At 25.2% G+C, this 19340-nt stretch overlaps 2 protein-coding genes across 2 annotated transcripts; both read right to left on the bottom strand.

Moving 5' to 3' along the window:
- Positions 1-1146: 1146 nt before the first annotated feature.
- Positions 1147-9030, bottom strand: LOC107169890 (uncharacterized). The gene is made up of 8 exons (XM_015519831.2): positions 8930-9030; positions 7131-7219; positions 5345-6119; positions 4527-4666; positions 4332-4460; positions 4179-4270; positions 2882-3012; positions 1147-2338 (listed from the first exon to the last, which is right to left on the bottom strand). Exons 1-8 carry the CDS (start codon positions 8944-8946, stop codon positions 2320-2322), a joined length of 1392 nt encoding a protein of 463 aa, XP_015375317.1. The 5' UTR covers positions 8947-9030; the 3' UTR covers positions 1147-2319.
- Positions 9031-15464: 6434 nt separating this feature from the next.
- Positions 15465-16669, bottom strand: LOC149054902 (uncharacterized). Its single transcript, XM_089228717.1, has 2 exons — positions 15602-16669; positions 15465-15539 (listed from the first exon to the last, which is right to left on the bottom strand). The coding sequence occupies exons 1-2, from the start codon at positions 16667-16669 to the stop codon at positions 15465-15467; spliced, it is 1143 nt and encodes a 380-aa protein (XP_089084843.1).
- Positions 16670-19340: the final 2671 nt, after the last annotated feature.

The following is a 19340-nucleotide window of genomic DNA, read 5'->3' as shown; positions in this document are numbered from 1 at the left end:
TGTAAAATGTAATAATTTAAAGTTGAAATAAATAAAATAGGTTTATTCGTTTTCCTATTAGAAAGTAAAAATATAATAATATAGGTATTATAGTATGTGTAAGAGTAAGCAATATGCAAAAAGTTGCTCTCGTGTGGCGATTTAACGAAAAATAATAAAAGTCCATAATAGGCATCTACGTAAATTTAGATATATAGTTATAAATAACAATATATTAATATATTATACATAATAGGTAAATGAAAATATGGATTTATGTAGTTAGGATTTTTAATCAAAGATTCAGTAATATTAAAATATCATTGTAAATTTTGTATATCCTTTTTTGTGTTGAACTGGTTTAACTGGTTTTATTTTAATCAATTTAAAATGTCTTCTGAATTTCTGTTATATTTTACATAATTAATTTAATCATCAACTCTTGCTTTTATAATTACTCTATTGTATAACACATATAATATTTAAATTGTAATAATAAGCAACTTAACATAACCTAAACCAAAAGATATGAAAAAAAGATAGTAGACTGACAAATGACCAATGTATATTTTAAATAATAAGTATAGTCATTTATTTATAGTAAGGCATTTAAAAATATATGCTATATATATAATATATATATACAGGGTGTAACAGAAAAACCTGTCAAAAAAAAATAATTATGCTAATGAAACGTATAACAAAAATTGTTGATATTATATGTTAAGTAAATAATTTAAGAAATATACTCATGTCAGCAAATTCTTAAAAATCATATTTTTTAAAAAGTTATTACGTTCTACATTAATTTAACCAAAAAAATATTGAATTTAAAAAAAAATTCTAAAAAATAAGCTACTTTACTTCGATAAATCTTTTTACCATAAAAATTATTCTTATAACAGATTCACAAATAGTCTATTTGTAATTCATCAAATTAAATTTTTTTTTCAATACTAAAATATAAACATAAAAAAATGTATTGTAGCACTACGACTACTTAATGAAAAAAAAAATAATAAAAAAAATAAATAAAAAATATTAATTTGAACAAAAGTTATTCTAAAAGTCAGTCCTATCTGTTACAACTTGTATGTATATGAAAAAAAAATGTTAATTAAATCAAAACAAATTCCATAAAAGATAAAAAAATCCAAATCACACTCATTGATATGTTTTTAAATTTACATATTTATTTCAAAATTATAAATAGGTACATTTTACGTTACCTATTTATTTGTACATTGCTAGCGATATAAAATTAAACCAATATTATTATGAAAAATTGAAAAATGTAGATACACTTCAACACTTGTGAGTAACGATTCTTCCACATTATAATATTTATACATATTTGTAAAGCATTCGAATAATATGAAATATTCATAATATGTTTAATATAAATATTTTTCATAATAGAGCCATAGCCAATTATATAATTAAAATAAAATGAAATACAACAAAAATATTCCATGAAAATTATAAATACAATAATTAATAAACTAATATAAATTATATACTTCTGAGGATGCAATTACACATTTTCTAATCAATGAAAACTATCCTAACAATGGTCCGAGATAAATATATAATATATATACAAAAAAAAAAAATGTATAAAAAATAAAAATGTTGTATATTGCACAAATAATTTTAATTCGAATTGTGAAAATATACTTGATTATAAATTTCGATAAGCACAAAAATATAATTTTGAGTTTGAAATTCCATGGTTATTATTTTTCCAAGCTATTTTAAAGTTGAGTTTAATACAAAGAAAAATGTAGTTTCGTATTATTCTAAAATAATGAAAATATAATTTTTTTAAAACATCATTATAGGCGACATAAGGCTAACGAACGTTCATCGTTCTCTTTGTTAGTGACCTTGTATCCAACCCCATAATATTCTTTGTCAGGTAATAAAACCAATGTTGAATAGAACGAAAACATCTCCGATAATATAAACCAGCCAGGTGTAATATACCTACCAGTTATTAAAAAAAAAATGATCTTATTGTGTAGACAAGTTATAACACTTAAAAAACATTTTATACCCCTTTATAATATAAATAATCTTTTGTTAGTTTTGACGCTTTTAAAATAATTTTGTAACCCCCAGGCAACAGAAATAGGAGTTAAATTCGATTAAAAAAAAAAATCGTTTTGTTTTGAATGTTCGTTGTCTTAAAATTAATTTATAAAATTATATAAAATAATTATTAATATATAATTTAAGAACTTATCAATAGTCATATACAATAGATAAAAATTAATTTAATATTTTAGTAATTGCACAGTCTTTTAATATACAAGATCTTCGTCTGATCAATTTGTTTGTTTATCTTCTTTCTTCAATCCTGAAAATGTTTATTGGTGAAAATTAAGGATATTTGAGTTCTATTATTACATTATTTTTTCGATATTTTAGTTTTGAATTCCTAACTATCTAATTATTATTTGTGTTCATAATTTATAAACAATATTGAGAAAAAAATATTTGTTGATTTTTTTAGAAAGACGTAACGTAGATAAAAATATATTCATTTTTGAATAAATTTATATTCACCTAACCTATACTTAACGTGGTATAATACTACTTTCATTTCATGAGATTAAAATGTTTGTGTATCTAAAATGTTCCGTTTGAAGTTAGTGATATCAAATAAATTATTTATCCTCATGATATTCTTGTCTAATCAGACATCTTGATATTTTTATCTTACAACTTACAGTATCTATCGGTTATATGAAAATAAAAATTTTAAAATCAAGTTATGCTATTTCAGTTCAAGCTTATGGCAGTGTTTATAATATGACATGTGTAATTCAAATACATATGATGTTGGGATTTTTCCATCCCAAGCACATTCGCTACCCGGTAATCAATAACAAGTTTTTACCTCTTGTTATCGGATATCCACATGGCGTACTCATTCACTGGCGTATAAATCAACGACCCTACGCCAACGCCAGTTTGGACGCCAGCCAGTTTACCGTCACACCACAAGCTGCTTCCCAGTCGCCCTTCTTGCTGCAAAAGTCAAACACAGTTTCATTTCAACTAAGGTAGTAAGAATATAAATAATATAATATCTTTCTGAGCGTATGGTTCAGAACAATAATATCGATTAGAGTGATAGTATAAGTGGGTACAAATTATTCTGTTTTGTGCTATAAATTATAAAACATCACGCATATCATTTTATATTTTAGGTACATCAATATCGATGTTTGTCAATATTTACAATATTTTATTTATTCTATATTTAGTATTTGTTATAATTCTTTAAGCTCTACTCATAAAAATATAATATATGTTTCTTATGGCACCTGAATATTATTTTAATGTGCCATTTAAAATTTTTGATCTTTAGTATAATACATAGACATAAAAAAATTCAATATCTCGTTTTGTCTGAGCTTATTATTTTAAATTTTAAATTTTATTAAATTAAAAATAAATTAAGAGTCATATTATTTTTCTTCAACTTATCAAATTAGATTATGGTTGAAAATATAATTAATTTTAATATTCTATATCAGATAGACACATTAATAATAATTATTTCATTTAATTTCAATTTATTTTATACTGCACCCTTGTATAGTATTTACTAAATGATTCATTAATCTTTATACGCTTTTGTGAATATTTTTCTATTACAATATTTTGTATTATGTAACGCCGGCTAATAACCATGCAGTTGATGCCTTAAACAATTAATAAAAAAAAATTAAAAAATAAAAAATATTTTGTATTGCTTGTCACTTTCTCTACTTCGTTTCATAGTTAGAAGTTCTAATATTTATACACCCATAATAGTTTTCTCATTAAACTTTTATGGATTTAAAACATTGTATAGGTAGGTCGTAACTTCGTAAGTACCAAATAAATTAAAAGTAATCCCCATTTTTTTTTATATTTCTTCGATAATACTACAATAGAACTTAATGAAATTTGCAGTGGTTAATGATTATTATATTTGTCATTTTTTTTTCGTGTGTGTAATATTATTTATTATTAAAATGTACAATCTAAGATTTATAACATACATAACATACATTAACTATTAATTCAACTTCATATTTTTAATTGCTAGACTATAATTAATTAATTAATATTGTTTAACCAACTGTTATTTTAAATGAACAAAAAAAATGTGGACACCTCGTGTAGCTAAATACACATATACTCACATTGTATTGCATCCTCCAATGATTGCACGGTAGTATTATATATGGATTGCTAATCAACTTTTGTAATTGTACACGACCTTCACAGTTTTCGGCTAAAATTAAATTTATCATACAGTCACAATTTTTCCTTTTAATATTTAAATGTATACAAACATGATTTCACTGTATTCTTATGATTGATGTTTTGATAAGTCTTGCATACTTCATTCATAATAGATGTTTTTTGGCTGAAACACGGAGTACAGGCTTGATCCTTGAGTGGAACAGTCAAACTTGCTAGAGCTAAATAATATTTCAGATAAAATTAGTTAAATACTGACAAAAGTATATTTAAATAACGCTACTTACCTAAATCGTTGTTTTCTGGTGCGCTTTTAGAAACTGGTGATTTGAAGTTCTCGTGCACTAATATGTTCGAAATATTCAATGTCGCTCCCACTAGGTCTTTTCGACTTACTGTCACTTTTCTTATACCTGATTTATCTAACCTGAATTTAAAATGACAATTTATATGAAAAATATACCTGTCATAAAAAAATATATGGAATTGTCTATACCTGTTTTGGATTTTGATATTTTATTAACATGCATTATCAAGTATTTAGATTATCTAAATATAGAAATAAAAAGTAGAGATATATTAATTTTATTTTTATGCGAGGTATTACAATTTAAATTATAGAAAACCGTTCATGATTAAATTTTAACACATAAATTATAACTTTTATAATTTTTATTTAAGATTAAATGTTGTGTTAAAATTTCTGACTTACTTTTATAACTTACATACAATTTTTATATCTCAATAATCAATTTATACCAGTAATCTATTGATAACAATTTTAAAATTTTTATTTTTTTGAATACAGGATTATTAATTATTGATCATCATAACTATTATTTCACTTGCTTTTTTTTATAAATGCATATTATTCTGACATTAAATTAGGATTTACAGAAGTAGTATATTTTAATGCCTAGTTTACTATTTTAATTGAGTTTATATAAATATGCTTTTTTAATAGTTTTTAATACATGCTCTGGAAATTACTATTAATTTAGGTGGATATTTTTCTAATAATTTTTTTAGTTTGACTGATAATTAATTATAATACATTGTATTTATTTTTATGATATTAAGATTCTGATATTTCATGTAATTTTACCTGGAAGCACATGTTGCAGAAGTAAGTATCCATATGTCATCTAAAAGTGTTCCATAACACATTGGTTTTTTATCAACAAGAAAAATTATTTCACTTTTACAGGATTTTTGACAAATACGTTTTTCAATTTTAAACTCGTCATCGATGGTTGGTTCTTCCGTCTCTGATTCAGTTGAGTCAGATGTAATTTTATCGTTATCATTTTTTTCATCTAAAGGCATATCTTTTTTCAAATATTCTTCATCTAATGTTTCTTCTGGATTTACCATAGGATCCAAGGTAGTATCTTTTATTTCAACAATATCGTTCGTTGTTGGTTGTTCATCATTTATACTATTTCTAATAGTATTTTCTTCCATTTTTGTTTCAGTATTTGATAAAGTTTCTTTTGATTTAATATTATTTGCTGTTTCATTTATAATTTGTTCAATAATTTTTTTTACCACTAACTGAATCTCGCTTAGTTTTTCCAATTGATCATTGTCCATTAGTGAAGATTCTATATTTTCCCTTGTGTTTCTTCCCAATTTATCCTTAACTACGGCGGTAGTTGCCTTTTTTATATTGGGTTCTATTATCGGTGTCTTTGATTGCGGAGATCTTTGGTTAAACTTACAACAGGTAAAAGGAGCACTCGGAGTAAATGCACGTTTTAAACCGTCACAGTTACCAGTTGAATCTGGCAAAAAATCATCGTCCATGGTGCAATCACTACCCAGAAGACAATAACCAAGAGTGTTCCCACAAGTTTTGACGCCCGATATTACAAAGAGCCCTTTAAACAAAATAATAACAATAAAGAAAAAAAAATAGTAATTAAATCATGCAGTTTAACGTAAATGTAGATTTATTAATATGATATACAAAATACAGATAGCTGGTAGATAAAACTACTAATTTTTGTATCATATATATGTTCATTTAACTAATTTTTTTAGTGTAATGTATAATACCCCAATAAAGTTAAATGTTATTACATTGTTCCGTATACTTTACTACAATATGAAAGTATGTATAAATATACTAAAAAAATTGACTCATGTAAAACATTTTAAGTCGTAATACATATTAAATGTAACTTATATATACAGGGTGTAATAGAAAGATCTGACAAAAAAAAAAGTTATGCAAATTAAACGTATGCCAAAACTCGTTAATTTTATATGATAAATAAATAATTTAAGAAATATACTCATGTTAGAAAATTATCAAAAATCATATTTTTTAAAAAGTATTATGTTCCAAATTAATTTAACCAAAAAAATATTCTTAAAAATAAACTACTTGACTTAGATAAATATTTTTACCATAAAAATTGTTCTTATAATCAGATTCACAAATAGGATATTTTGAATTTATCAAATTAAATTTTTTATTAAATTTCATTTTTTTCATTTTCAGTACTAAAAAGTAAACATAAAAATAATTTATTATACATGTAGTGCTAAGATCACTTAATGAAAAAAAAAATGATAAAATATATTAATTTAATCCAAAGTTATACCGAAAATCAGTTCTATCTGTTACACCTTGTATATAAAAAAGTCAAAAATGTATTATCTTGACAAATTAGTTATTCCATTTTAGGTATATTATTTATTAAACAATTAATTTAATCATCAGATATTTGACTTATTTGATGTTTATAGTTTATAAATAATATTTCTATATTTCAAACTTCAGATTGAGTCAAGTCATGTTTTCTAAATATTGTTATTGAATATTTACAATTTACCTTAAAAACATTTAAAAAAAATATATATATTTATAAGTCTGATTGGCTTACCTGGGTCTACTAGTGGCATGTTCATTGAGGCCGGCAAAGAGGTCGCAATGCATATAATAGTTATAAGGAATAACATAACGATGATGGACCTAAAACAGAAAAAACAAGTCTACCCGTGTGATCAATGCGGAAGTAACAAGTCGCTAGACGTTCAGCAACAAAGTGTTTAGCTGTTTCACAGTTTAGCATCTTCGTGAGATATTGGTACATATAGGATATATATGAGTCACTATTTTGACTCTGTTCTTGTAACGTCAAAAAAAAAAAATAATTATAATAATAATAATAAATAAATTCGCTCAAGACACGCCTGCTCTGGTTGACATACATTAGTATTCATTATATACAGTGCAATTCGTAGGACACGTACTTGGAGTACCGTAACTTTAATTGTGAAGAACAATATCTATATATATATATATGCATGGTAAAGTTCTATGACCTGAAACTGAACTGACCTACAAAGTATTTGCAAATTATAGGACATCGCTAATTAGAATTTTTCTATTCATATGTTGATAAACTTCCCTAAAGATGACACCTTATTTTCGATTGTAATATTTTATTGTAATGCGGTTTATTTAAGACGAACAAAAACCATTACTAAAGTATAAATTATTATAATTTAGTATATGTGTCATATTAATATATTATATTTAATTTTAAAATTTATATAGATTACAAACTATAAAAAAAAAAAAATGAAGAATTACTCTGGTGTAATAACATTTTCACAAAATATGAATATATTTATAAATTAATAATTTAAATTACATTTTCTAAGGTTACAATCACGTTACATTTTACAAAACTAAATGTAAAATGCGTAAGTTCATCACTTTCCCTATAACTTATTAAAGAGTAGAAAAAGTAGTTAAGTAGTCCTAAATAGTATAATAATATGATAATATATATGATATAAATGAAGAGAAATAGAAATTGTATAAGTAGTTTTCATAACTGAGCAGAATTTTAAATAATATTCTTATTCTCTAAACAGTTTAAGCTAAGATAATATAATACTCTTTATATTTGGGACCATAAACTTCCAAACTGTGATGAATACAAAATGATTTCCAACTAAGATTCAAGACCATACATTGCAGGTCAAGGCCTTCTAAAAACATACCTGAAATTTCAATAGATCTTTTTGACCATAAGAGCAGTACAGTTTAAACTATTTATGTTTTAAACTTGTTATATTTTATTTATTGACAGTAAAAACTGTACTGATATAATATGAGGTTACATTAAATATGTAATAATATAAAATTAGAATATTTTCTGAGTATCTTCCTTTGTGTTAACACTTTCAATTTATCATCACAGTTAATTTTATTTGGAATAGGTGTTGAATCTTGAATGTAAACAAAAATGTACTTCTTATACATACATAGTACTATATTGTCTATATTTTTAATTTATAAATAAAATAGATATTAAATTACATGTATTAGGTATAATATTAATTACTCATGTAATTTATTCAAATAAGTATAAAGTGTATACAGTAATTTCAAACAACAGCTTATAATTTGAATAATAGTTAATAATTAATTGTATAATTCGAAAAATGGTATAGAAATAAGAATCAATTTAATAGTTTTTTACTTATTTTTAAATAAAATCGATCAATTATGCAGTATATATATTATATATAAACATTAGAAATACTTGAAGAATTTTAATATTACCTATTATTTATAATTACTATAAAAATATATAAATGTATAATTAGTTGATGTTAATAAAATAGTATTATGATAATTGTATGTAGGCGTTTACTACCTATTATTTACCTGGTATTATGTGCCATTCTGAGAGACTTCAACGATTGGTTAGTTATTTAATATTTAACCAACTACCGTGATAACGAACAATGTCTATCCACTGACTACTTGGTTAGTTTATAATAAACTGTTCTTCTTTCTACGATTTCCCCCGCCAATAACTGTTAATCAATCAAAGTTTCATCGACGCATTTTATAGGTTGATAAAAATAATAGTATTTGGCTCAAATATTATTTATCTTAAATTATATGTATCTTGTCAAACGAGTTCGAGAATATTGAGTGCCTCTGGTTATTTAAAGGAATGCCTTTTTAAAATGGAGTATACATAAAACAAACAAAATAAGGTTTTAATGAGATCGTAAAATATATTATATAGGTATAATATAATCTCAATTAAATATTTTTGAATTAATAAACTAGCATTTGATTTTGAACAACGCCTAACTTTAGTCGTAGGTACTATAAGACATTTTTTTTATAATTAAATATAAATAATTTTCATCACAGCCATTATAATTTATAATTAAAAAAAAACATAATTTGTGTACTTTTTTTTAATTTTAATAAGTAAGTACCCATAATATACTAGAAAACTTATGTTTATATATACCTATTGTACCTACTCGTATACTATACGTAATTATGAAAGTATTACACTACATTGTAAGAGACACGTGTTTACGATACATTGTTCATTGTTAAATTGTAGGTAGTGTTAGACATTCTAATTTCTAAGGAATGATATTTATAATACTAGATAGGTAGGTACATGATTTAATTTGTCAACTGATATTAAACATTGCGATATGTTTTTAAATACAATAAAATATGATGAATTCATCGCGCATCCATATGTGATAATATATGTACTATGTAGTATAAACATAAACGGTGTAAGTTTTATAATTCAGAATAATGATATTTGCAAATTAATTGTTTTTATTAAACTTATAGTTGTACATAAATATATTTTTCGGTCTTATTTTAAATAATAAGTACATTTTATACATATAAAAAAAAAAAATACAAAAATATCATGGGCTTTTAGATATTATTATTTAACAGATAAAATACCTATATAGATATTTGTGAGATGATGTAAGTATTGTTATTTCATAAGTAAAATACATGTGAAGGTACAGTTTTTTGGAAAACTTCTAGATTTAGTTTTATTAGGTTACTTATCTATAGTCATAATAATATATAATTTAGTATATTTATAAATCAAACGAGCAAGAGAAGCTCTTATGTCCTATTTCTTACCAAAATTATTTTATTTTTATTTAAATAGCGCAGAGACAAACGTATACAACATGAAGAAATAATCTAAAAATACAAGTAAACATTTTTTCAACTCACAACTACGAGTATGATTAAGATGACGCCAGATAGATATTTGTCATTGTAATGTAAAATTCTAATCATGGAACAATGAAAATCAAAATTATGATTAATAACAAATAATTAATAAATAATTTAATAATTAATTTACCTACTTGGTGCTATATGTATAAAACATGACACCTGTTATATCAGCTAGTATTGATTGGAGAGAGGCCAATTAAACTCAAATACTCAAGTGATCTCAGGGCAGTAATTGGTAATTTATAGTAGCTAGTTAACAGTTTCGTTCAATACTTTATAAAAAAATAAAAATTCAATGTATATTAACTTTGAAGTTTTAATAATGTTGAGGTAATCACGAATTTAGGTATACAATATACATACTTTTTTTGACTTAACAGATGAATTACAATAATAAAACAATAAAAATGGCAGCTTAAAAATAATTCCAGTTTGTTCTATTTTATGGAATTATTTATTAGATTAAACTTAAATGTTTATTTATATTTTAGTTAGAATGTTGTGTTCATTTTACATACAATTATAGTAATGAGGTAAGAGGTTACTTGTGTAAAGATATGTTGCCAAGTGTCTTACTATTTTACGACCATGCTTTGTCCATGATTTCTGTAATAAATATAATGCATTAGTGGTAGATTGCTGGTAAATAGAATTTTATGAGTATAGTAATAATAAAATATAGGTATACCTATTTACAACTATTACAAGGTTTTATCATAAAATCGAATAAAAGTTTTCGTGAAATGGTAAACTCGTTTATTCCAAACAAATATGTAAATACCCTGTGTAAAAAGTAACACTTATAAATATATTGTAACATTATTACTTTATGTTATCCATTGTTACTTGTTAAACCACTTTCTTCTGTAAGGAGTTTTACAACAATAGGTATTAATATCATAAAAAATGATTCACCATTGCAAGTTGCAACCAATCATTTCTACTTCTATAAACAAATGTGATTTAAATTTTTGGAAAAAACTTTTTCACTTTATTACTTAATACTTACGTTTTCATTGCTTGGATGGTTTCGGTTTTTAGATTATTTTAATTATAACTGCTTTAGTAATCTATGAGCATGTATTGATGTATGTATCCATGTACGTATGATGCACTGATGATACTTGTATTATACAATTTTTTGGTTGGATAGATGTACCTATATAGTGTATGCGTGTAAAGAAAAATGCCTAATGATAAGTTAAGGCAATTTATAAATGTATACTGCTTATTATTGTAATTTTCGAAACTAATGGTTCTCACTAAGTTTCTATCGTTTTTATCAATAGCTAAACGTTTTGAAAAAAAAATTGGAAAAAAATGTATACTAATCATTAACTTTTAAATTAAAATAATTTTCAAAAATTAATAAATAAATTAGGTAGTAGTTTAAATATTGTAATTACTCAAGCTATACAGTAGATACTGTAATATACAGTTCTACTACTGATGCACAATAATAAGCAGATTTAAAAAACCTATATAAACTGTTTATTTTAGCTGCAGCCAATAACTGGTTGCAAATTGTAATATGTATTGACGGATTGACAATGAACGGTACTTCTATTTTTATCATATTATTACCAAATGACTAAGTACCGTTTAACCGCTTCAGACAATAGTCTTATAATTATTATTATTTAAATACAGCAGAATTTGTATTTTAAATGTCTTATTTTTCTGTGTAATTATATTGCTTAAAAACAACATACGAGTATTCAGCGCTTATGTAGATCAATAAGTAATGAATGATGATAATATTATATTACCAATTAATGCACAATTTTTTTTTTTAATTCTTAAAAAATTATTTAAGTAATTTTAATTTAATTTAAATATATATTATAAATACTTACTTTTTATTGTTATTTTAGTTTATAGTTAAAATAATTTCACAATTTTTTACAGCTTTAAACTTCATTAGGTACATATTTTCCTAACGTGTGTTCAAAAATCAGAATCCTAGTTGTGACTAGGTTTCGAAAAATTAAGTCTAGTTTAATTTTTAATTTTTATATCTTTATAACTCTTTTAAAATTATGAATACATATACTACATATTATAAAAATTAAAAAAAAACAAATGTAGGTATAAATACCACAAACTTGATTTACTCCAAATTAATTATTTTATTTTTCCTAAATTAATGATAATAATTTTTTTGATGAATACATTTAAAAAAATTAGAAAGAAAAGGCATTTTTGTAACATAATATTATATCTTTAGTCAAAATATTCAATAAAAATGCATATGCTCTTATACTTAGTTAAGAATAATTAGAGATAAAATACATAAATGTTAACACCGGTGTGTGGTTAGTCGGTATTGACTCAAAAGTTAATAACAATAATAATAAATTATAAAATATAAATATAATAATATATACATTGTAGTAATTATTAAATATTAATAAAATAATAAATGCAATATTTTCGGGTAAAAATGAATCTAGCCTACTGTATTACCTACACTAATATCTTATTGTAAAGTAAATTAGTCTAATAGCAATACAAATTGTATATCATAAAACAAATTTAGTAATAAAGGCTGAGTGCTGACAGACCGTTTTCGCTCAAAATCGATTTTCAATAAATGAAAATTAATTTTATACAATAATTTATCATCAAATTCAAATTGTATTTATTATTAACTGTACAGCAAATCGGTTACCTACTTGTCCACCTTTTTTTTTTTAAACATATTATATCTTCGGGCAATATATATTTACGAAGTGTAAAATATAATTATTATCTTAAAGTGTCTATGATTTATTATCGATAATATACATTGATCAACGATCATTATCAATTGTAAATGTCTTAAATTTATTTTTTAGTTGATCGTTATTTCACATTTCTAGTACCTATAGCTTAAATTTTTACTAATATCGATTTAAATATTGAAACACAAAACATAGATTCATGTTACGATGCTATTGTAACAGCTATTGTTTCATTCGTATAATAAATTTACTGTCAAATCAATAATGCTATACCTACTGCTATAGTCTAGGAATCGTTTGTAAAATATTATTTATCTAACTTTGATATTTATTTGTGAGATATAAATAATATTATGGACCCACTGGTCAATTATTTCTAAGGCTATAAAATATGGAAATCTAAAATTCAAAACTAAATTATGTAGATAGATAGACATACCTACCCAAATAATGACATAATATTAAAATATTATTTAGAAAGTTTTGAAAATCTGCTACATTAATAGATATAGATATCTAATGAAAGTGCAAACTGTTTTGTTTCAAATGTATTTCACCATTTAATATATAAAAGTTATTTAACTCATTAAAAGTATAAAAAGTTATATTTTTTTATGACTGAAAACAAAAAAATAAAAATAATAATCTCATACTTACAGAGATCTATCTCATATTAAGTTTCACTGTATCTAATCATTAGTAAGAAATGATAGTTTTATGTTTTATTGTATACAAAAGATACGCTTTAAGTTATGAGTTAGAAAACTGACAATCAGTGCAAAACAGTGATAAAAAATGTGTAGATACTTTAGTCTAAAGTACGTAGGAAGAATGAAACGGATGCTAATAAAATACTTCAGTATATAATATAGATACTTTATTACAACAAATCGTGGGATGTACGTTTCTTAATTTGTTAAAATTTATTAAATATTTCTATTCTTAGAATATATGTATATTTCAATCATAAATACCTGATAAGTAATAGGAATTAGTGAATATAAAAAAATTATTTGTAATCACATCTTTAAAAAAATTAAACATTTTTTACTATTCATTTTTAAAAAGTTACCTACCTACCTTAGCTTAGATATGAAATATTAAGATTTTGTTTTTGTTTTTAGTTTTAATTACATTATTAGTTTATTAAGACTATTGATTTATCTCAATAAAATAAACTAGTACTTATTGGAAGCTCATTTTTTAATTTGTTTAATTAAAAAATAATATTATTGGTAGGTACCTATGACCTACCCAATCATAACTTGTTTGATATATTTTTAATAAATATTATAATTCATTATATTCTATATTATAATATTATTAGCTTATATAATATATAATATTATACTGCATGTATACAAGTAATTAATTATTATTATTTAAAAGCAATAAATTGCAATTATTTGTTTATATGATGTATAATGATTAATACATCTACTTGATATATGTCTATGATGCATTTCTTATAATAATCGTTTCACCTATAGAACGAAAATAATTATTAATCATTACCCAACTCTGGTTGAGCGCATAAATCAACTTCAAATTTGTTAATGCACAACTACTGGTTGTACGTATATGAGAAGTAAAACATGTCAATTACCGCGTAATCCTCTGGAGTTGAATATGTTTAAAAAAAAAAAGACAAGCGATCTGAGGAGGCGTAACGACCACCAGGATGAGCGAGTCTTGGGAGAAAAACATCGATTTTTACTTCTTTAAATCGCCCAGTAACGTGCTCGTAAATATATATAATTTAATGTTTAATCGTGTATTTGACTTTCACTAAATTATGATATACAACAATGTTGTTAAGATCCGTATGAAAGTTCTATTCGGTGCGTAGATGACACATGGCCTTATTGAAACATGAATATTATAAACGTCACCTATTCAGTTCAAAATGATTAATTTTGGTCGCCCGCGGTGATTCATTGAATCTTGAATCAGATCACTGCATAGCAATAATACATCGTTTGCACGTGTATGCATCTCGGTACGTAACAGCCATGCAGGTACAATTTTATCGGACGAATCGTGTGGGAAGTGTTTCGTTATTTTACATTTATTTTAATTTATATGATTAAAAATATGATTTTAAAATGGAAATATTATAATATAATACAAAATAAACTGCAACCTCGATGCTTATACGTTTTTTTTTTTTTTTTTTTTTTATTAATGATAAGGCTTCAACAATAAAGTCATTAGCCGGAAAAACATGTTTACAAGTTATTTACAATCATCTTAATATTAATATTTAAATAAAGGAAGTACAGTATAATACAGGTATATGGTGTTAATGGTATAGGTAACAGTAATATATAATTATTTAAATTCTATTATAGAGATTAGTTATTTTAAGGAATGTTATTAGGAGGTTAAAATTATCTATACTTAAAATATCTTTTAATGTTAAGTGTGGAAAGATTTTTCTTTGTTCAGATAGATTAGGGCATTCCAGGAGTAGGTGTGCTGTGGAAATCGGTGCGTTGTTGCATAGTTCGCAGTTTGGTCTCGGCTCTCTTCTCATTAGGTGTACGTGTGAGATGTTAGTGTGTCCAATTTTCATCCGTGTCCATATTACTTGTTGTCTTCTCGTACTTGAGGGAGGATTTGGGTTAGGTGACAGAAAAGGTTTTATTTGATGTAGTTTGTTGTTCAGTTCCTGGTCCCAGAGTCGTTGGTGAATCTTTTTGCTATTTATTAAGGAGTTTCGGGCGGTGTCCTTGAAAGACGAAAGGTCTAATTTGGGGGTATTGATGTTGGTGGAGGCGGCTTCTTTAGCTGCTACATCAGCTTTTTCATTTCCTGGTATGTTTTTGTGGGCAGGAATCCACATGAAGGTTACCGAACGGGGGGCAAGGGAAGAGGCTCTTTCTTGTATGTTTTTTATTATTTCATTTGATGTCCCTTGGTTTTGTATAGCTAGAATAGAACTAAGGGAGTCGCTGGCGATTAAGAAAGATTTTGTATTTTTCCAATTTTGTTCAGTTAGTTCTATGGCTTTCAGGATCGCTAGTGCCTCGATGGTGAAAATAGAATTAATCTCCAGTGAAGAGAACTTAAAGGTTTCTTCATCTGTGATTATAGCTAGTCCTGTTTTGACGTTGCATTTTGATCCATCGGTGTATATAATTTTATGATTACAGAAATTCTTAAGTATAATGTCATTAAAATGTTTAGGGATTTCGGACGGCTCTATGTTTTGGATTTCTTGGATCATTGAGGTGTTGATGTTTAGGTTCATTTTCCAAGGGGGGAATATGTAGGGCGTAGGGGAGAGCAGTTTAGGCAGTGGTGTATTTGTTGTGTCAAGCCATTTTTTAATTCGTGTAGATATTGGTTGATTTTTTTTTAAGTGTAATGAAGGAGGTGAAGTGTTGAAAAGGTATGGTGATATAGCATTGTTCTTGTCGGCTAGTCTTTTAAGTGCAAATTTATAGGTGAGCATGTTTCGTCTTATTTCGAGTGGAGGAGTATTTGCTTCACATAGAATGCTAGGTATGGGGCTGGTTTTAAATGCGCCAATACTCAGTCGAATTCCTTGGTTGTGGATTGGATCTAATGGTTTTAAGATTGCTTCAGGGGCTGCTCCGTAAATTATGGAACCGTAATCTATGACGGATAGTACTAGACTTTTATATGTTCTCATTATGATGATGCTGTTAGCACCCCATGCTCGATTGGAAATGGCCCTGATTACATTTAATCTTGATTTGGTCTTAGTTTTTAAAAATTTTATACGTTTATATTGAGCAACATTTATTACTTAATAAGCCACTTCCAATAAATCTATTTATTAGGTATGCGCAACTATTTAGATGAGTGAAAAATAATCTAAGACTCTCCCGATTTTGGCAACTGTTTTTGTTCTTTGAATTCAATTGAGTACGAAAAAAAGTATCAGGTGGTGTTATCGATTAAAAAAAATTAAATGGTTAATAAATAGTAATTAATAAATAATAAATAGGTTAATATAAGTACTTACAAACTAACTCACTTAAGATTATATCTTATCGCTAAACAGTAAGTATAATTATATTTTGATTTCATTTAGATTTACCTAAACATTTTTCTATTTATTTACTATTTTATGCGACTGCTTGTTTAAATCATTTTCAAAATAAATGTAACACGTTTAACATTGACCTATAGACATAACATTTTTTCCAAGAATTGTGTCGTTAGTAAATTATGCAGACAATAAACATATATGCCACTATGCATTATGTTTATGCTAATATTATAAGCAATCTTTTTTTCATTTTTTTTTATTCATTACGTGCTTCCATCACTACGTCATACAAATAAATACATTTTGACGAAGAAAGTACTCGTATTTATATACTTTTATTTAAATTTAAGTAGGTACCTAATCTCAGAAATTGACTGAATAAAGTATGAACGTTTTACTTAAATTAAATATAACATACATCTTATGACTTACGAACCACAATGTTATTGGTAAATAGGTAGGTAATGGTGTTAATGTTTAAAATTATATATAACAAATTTACTATATTATTTTTTCCAAAATAATAGAAAATGTCTCTTCAATATATTTATAAACAATAAATTATTAGCGTTATCGCTTAGCGAATAATATGTTAACAAAGATCGGGCTATAATTTCAAACAAATGTGATGTGATGTAGGTGTACTCTTATGCATACTAGTTACCATATATGAGTTCAAAACGTATAACTACAGTGATGTTCATAAAACATATTTTAATATACCTATATAGTCTATTCAGTCTATACCTACCTATATATTCAACGATGCGGGGTTTCATACGAAAGTAATATTAGTATTAATACTGATTTTTATCAATATGGAAAGTTTTTAATTTAAATTAAATTATTGATAATTAATAAAGACATAAATAGAATAATAGACAATAAACACATAATTAGAATTAAAAATTTATAACGTGTTCATGGTGTTTTATATGATATTTTGATCAATTCATTATTTAGATTAAATAATATTTAAAAAGACTATACACCTAGGTACATTATATGGGTACTATTATTAGGTATATCAATAATAATTATCAACTAGGTACTAATAAATAACAATAATTTATTAATATATTGGGATGTTAATTTTTAGTCATCTTTAGTTCATCATTGTCTATTGAAAACCCTTCAAAATGTAAAATCAAAATTATTTGTGTTCGATATTATCTATATAGTAGTATTAGTAGGTACAGACGTACAGTCAACGTATAGAGGATATAAATTACGTTTTATTTATTATTATCATTAATCGCAGTGAACGGCAAGGAAATATTTAATGCATCTACTTCAATACTTATAGTTATCAAAAAGGTCACGAAAATATTTAGGTCGTGAACATTCTAGAGACAATAAAGAGCAGAGCCTATATATACTGTATGGGTACTACTTCGATCAATCGTAACCGGTCAAATACGTGAATATTTTATATAATTGATGGTAACAAAACAGTTAATCGGTATTTACACAGTAAACAATATAGGTATTTGACATTATTATTAATCTCAGATTGATAGGTTATATATTATTATTGTTTGTACTTGCCTAACGCCAACAAATATTTATGTAGGTGTTGATAAATAAAAATCATTTTGAGTTTTCGCTTATAACATCAGCTATACAGCATTGAATATTAATTATAAAATGTTATTGAGGAAAAAAACGTCCATATTTGGACGTGTGGTGTCCAAATATGGAGGAAAAAATCCAACATTTATAAACGTTTCAATTTAAATCACTCTGTACAATTACCAACGCACCCTTCTATGTAGGCAACAAATCATTGGACACTGCCCACAGGTCTTGATATGCAGGCTGTTAGCCCAAAGTGGCCAAACGTCATATCCTACTATACAAGCGCTTCCGTTGCCGTTTTGCGAACCATCCGAATCCACTTGTTTCTACACTTATAGTTCAGTTAACATTTCTGATAATCCACCAAGAATGTTCACTTAAAAGGCGCGTGTTTGTTGTTCGAGTCGATTAAATAAAAAAAAAAAAAATAAAAATTGTATACCTACAATATATTATAGATTATTCTATTATACTATAATAATATTAAAGTCTATCGTGTAGCTCAGCGTTTCTCAACCTATGGTACGCACGCCATTAGTGGTACGTGGAAAGCTCATAGGTGGTATACGCTAAAAAAAATCTTCTTTCACTAAAAAAAAGGAATGAATCATCAAATATATTAAATATTATTATTTGGTTTGTTTGATGTCAATAATAATTATTGCACATATCTATGCGCATAAAGTCTATAATACCTATATAAAAAAATAACGTAATTTGGTTAAGTGAG

The sequence above is a fragment of the Diuraphis noxia genome, unplaced genomic scaffold (assembly GCF_037042655.1).
Source record: "Diuraphis noxia isolate RWA-SAM2 unplaced genomic scaffold, SU_Dnox_SAM2 contig0005, whole genome shotgun sequence".
NCBI lineage: Eukaryota > Metazoa > Arthropoda > Insecta > Hemiptera > Aphididae > Diuraphis > Diuraphis noxia.
The sequence above is the reverse complement of the archived record's forward strand: the minus strand, read 5'-3'. Positions and strand labels throughout refer to the sequence as shown.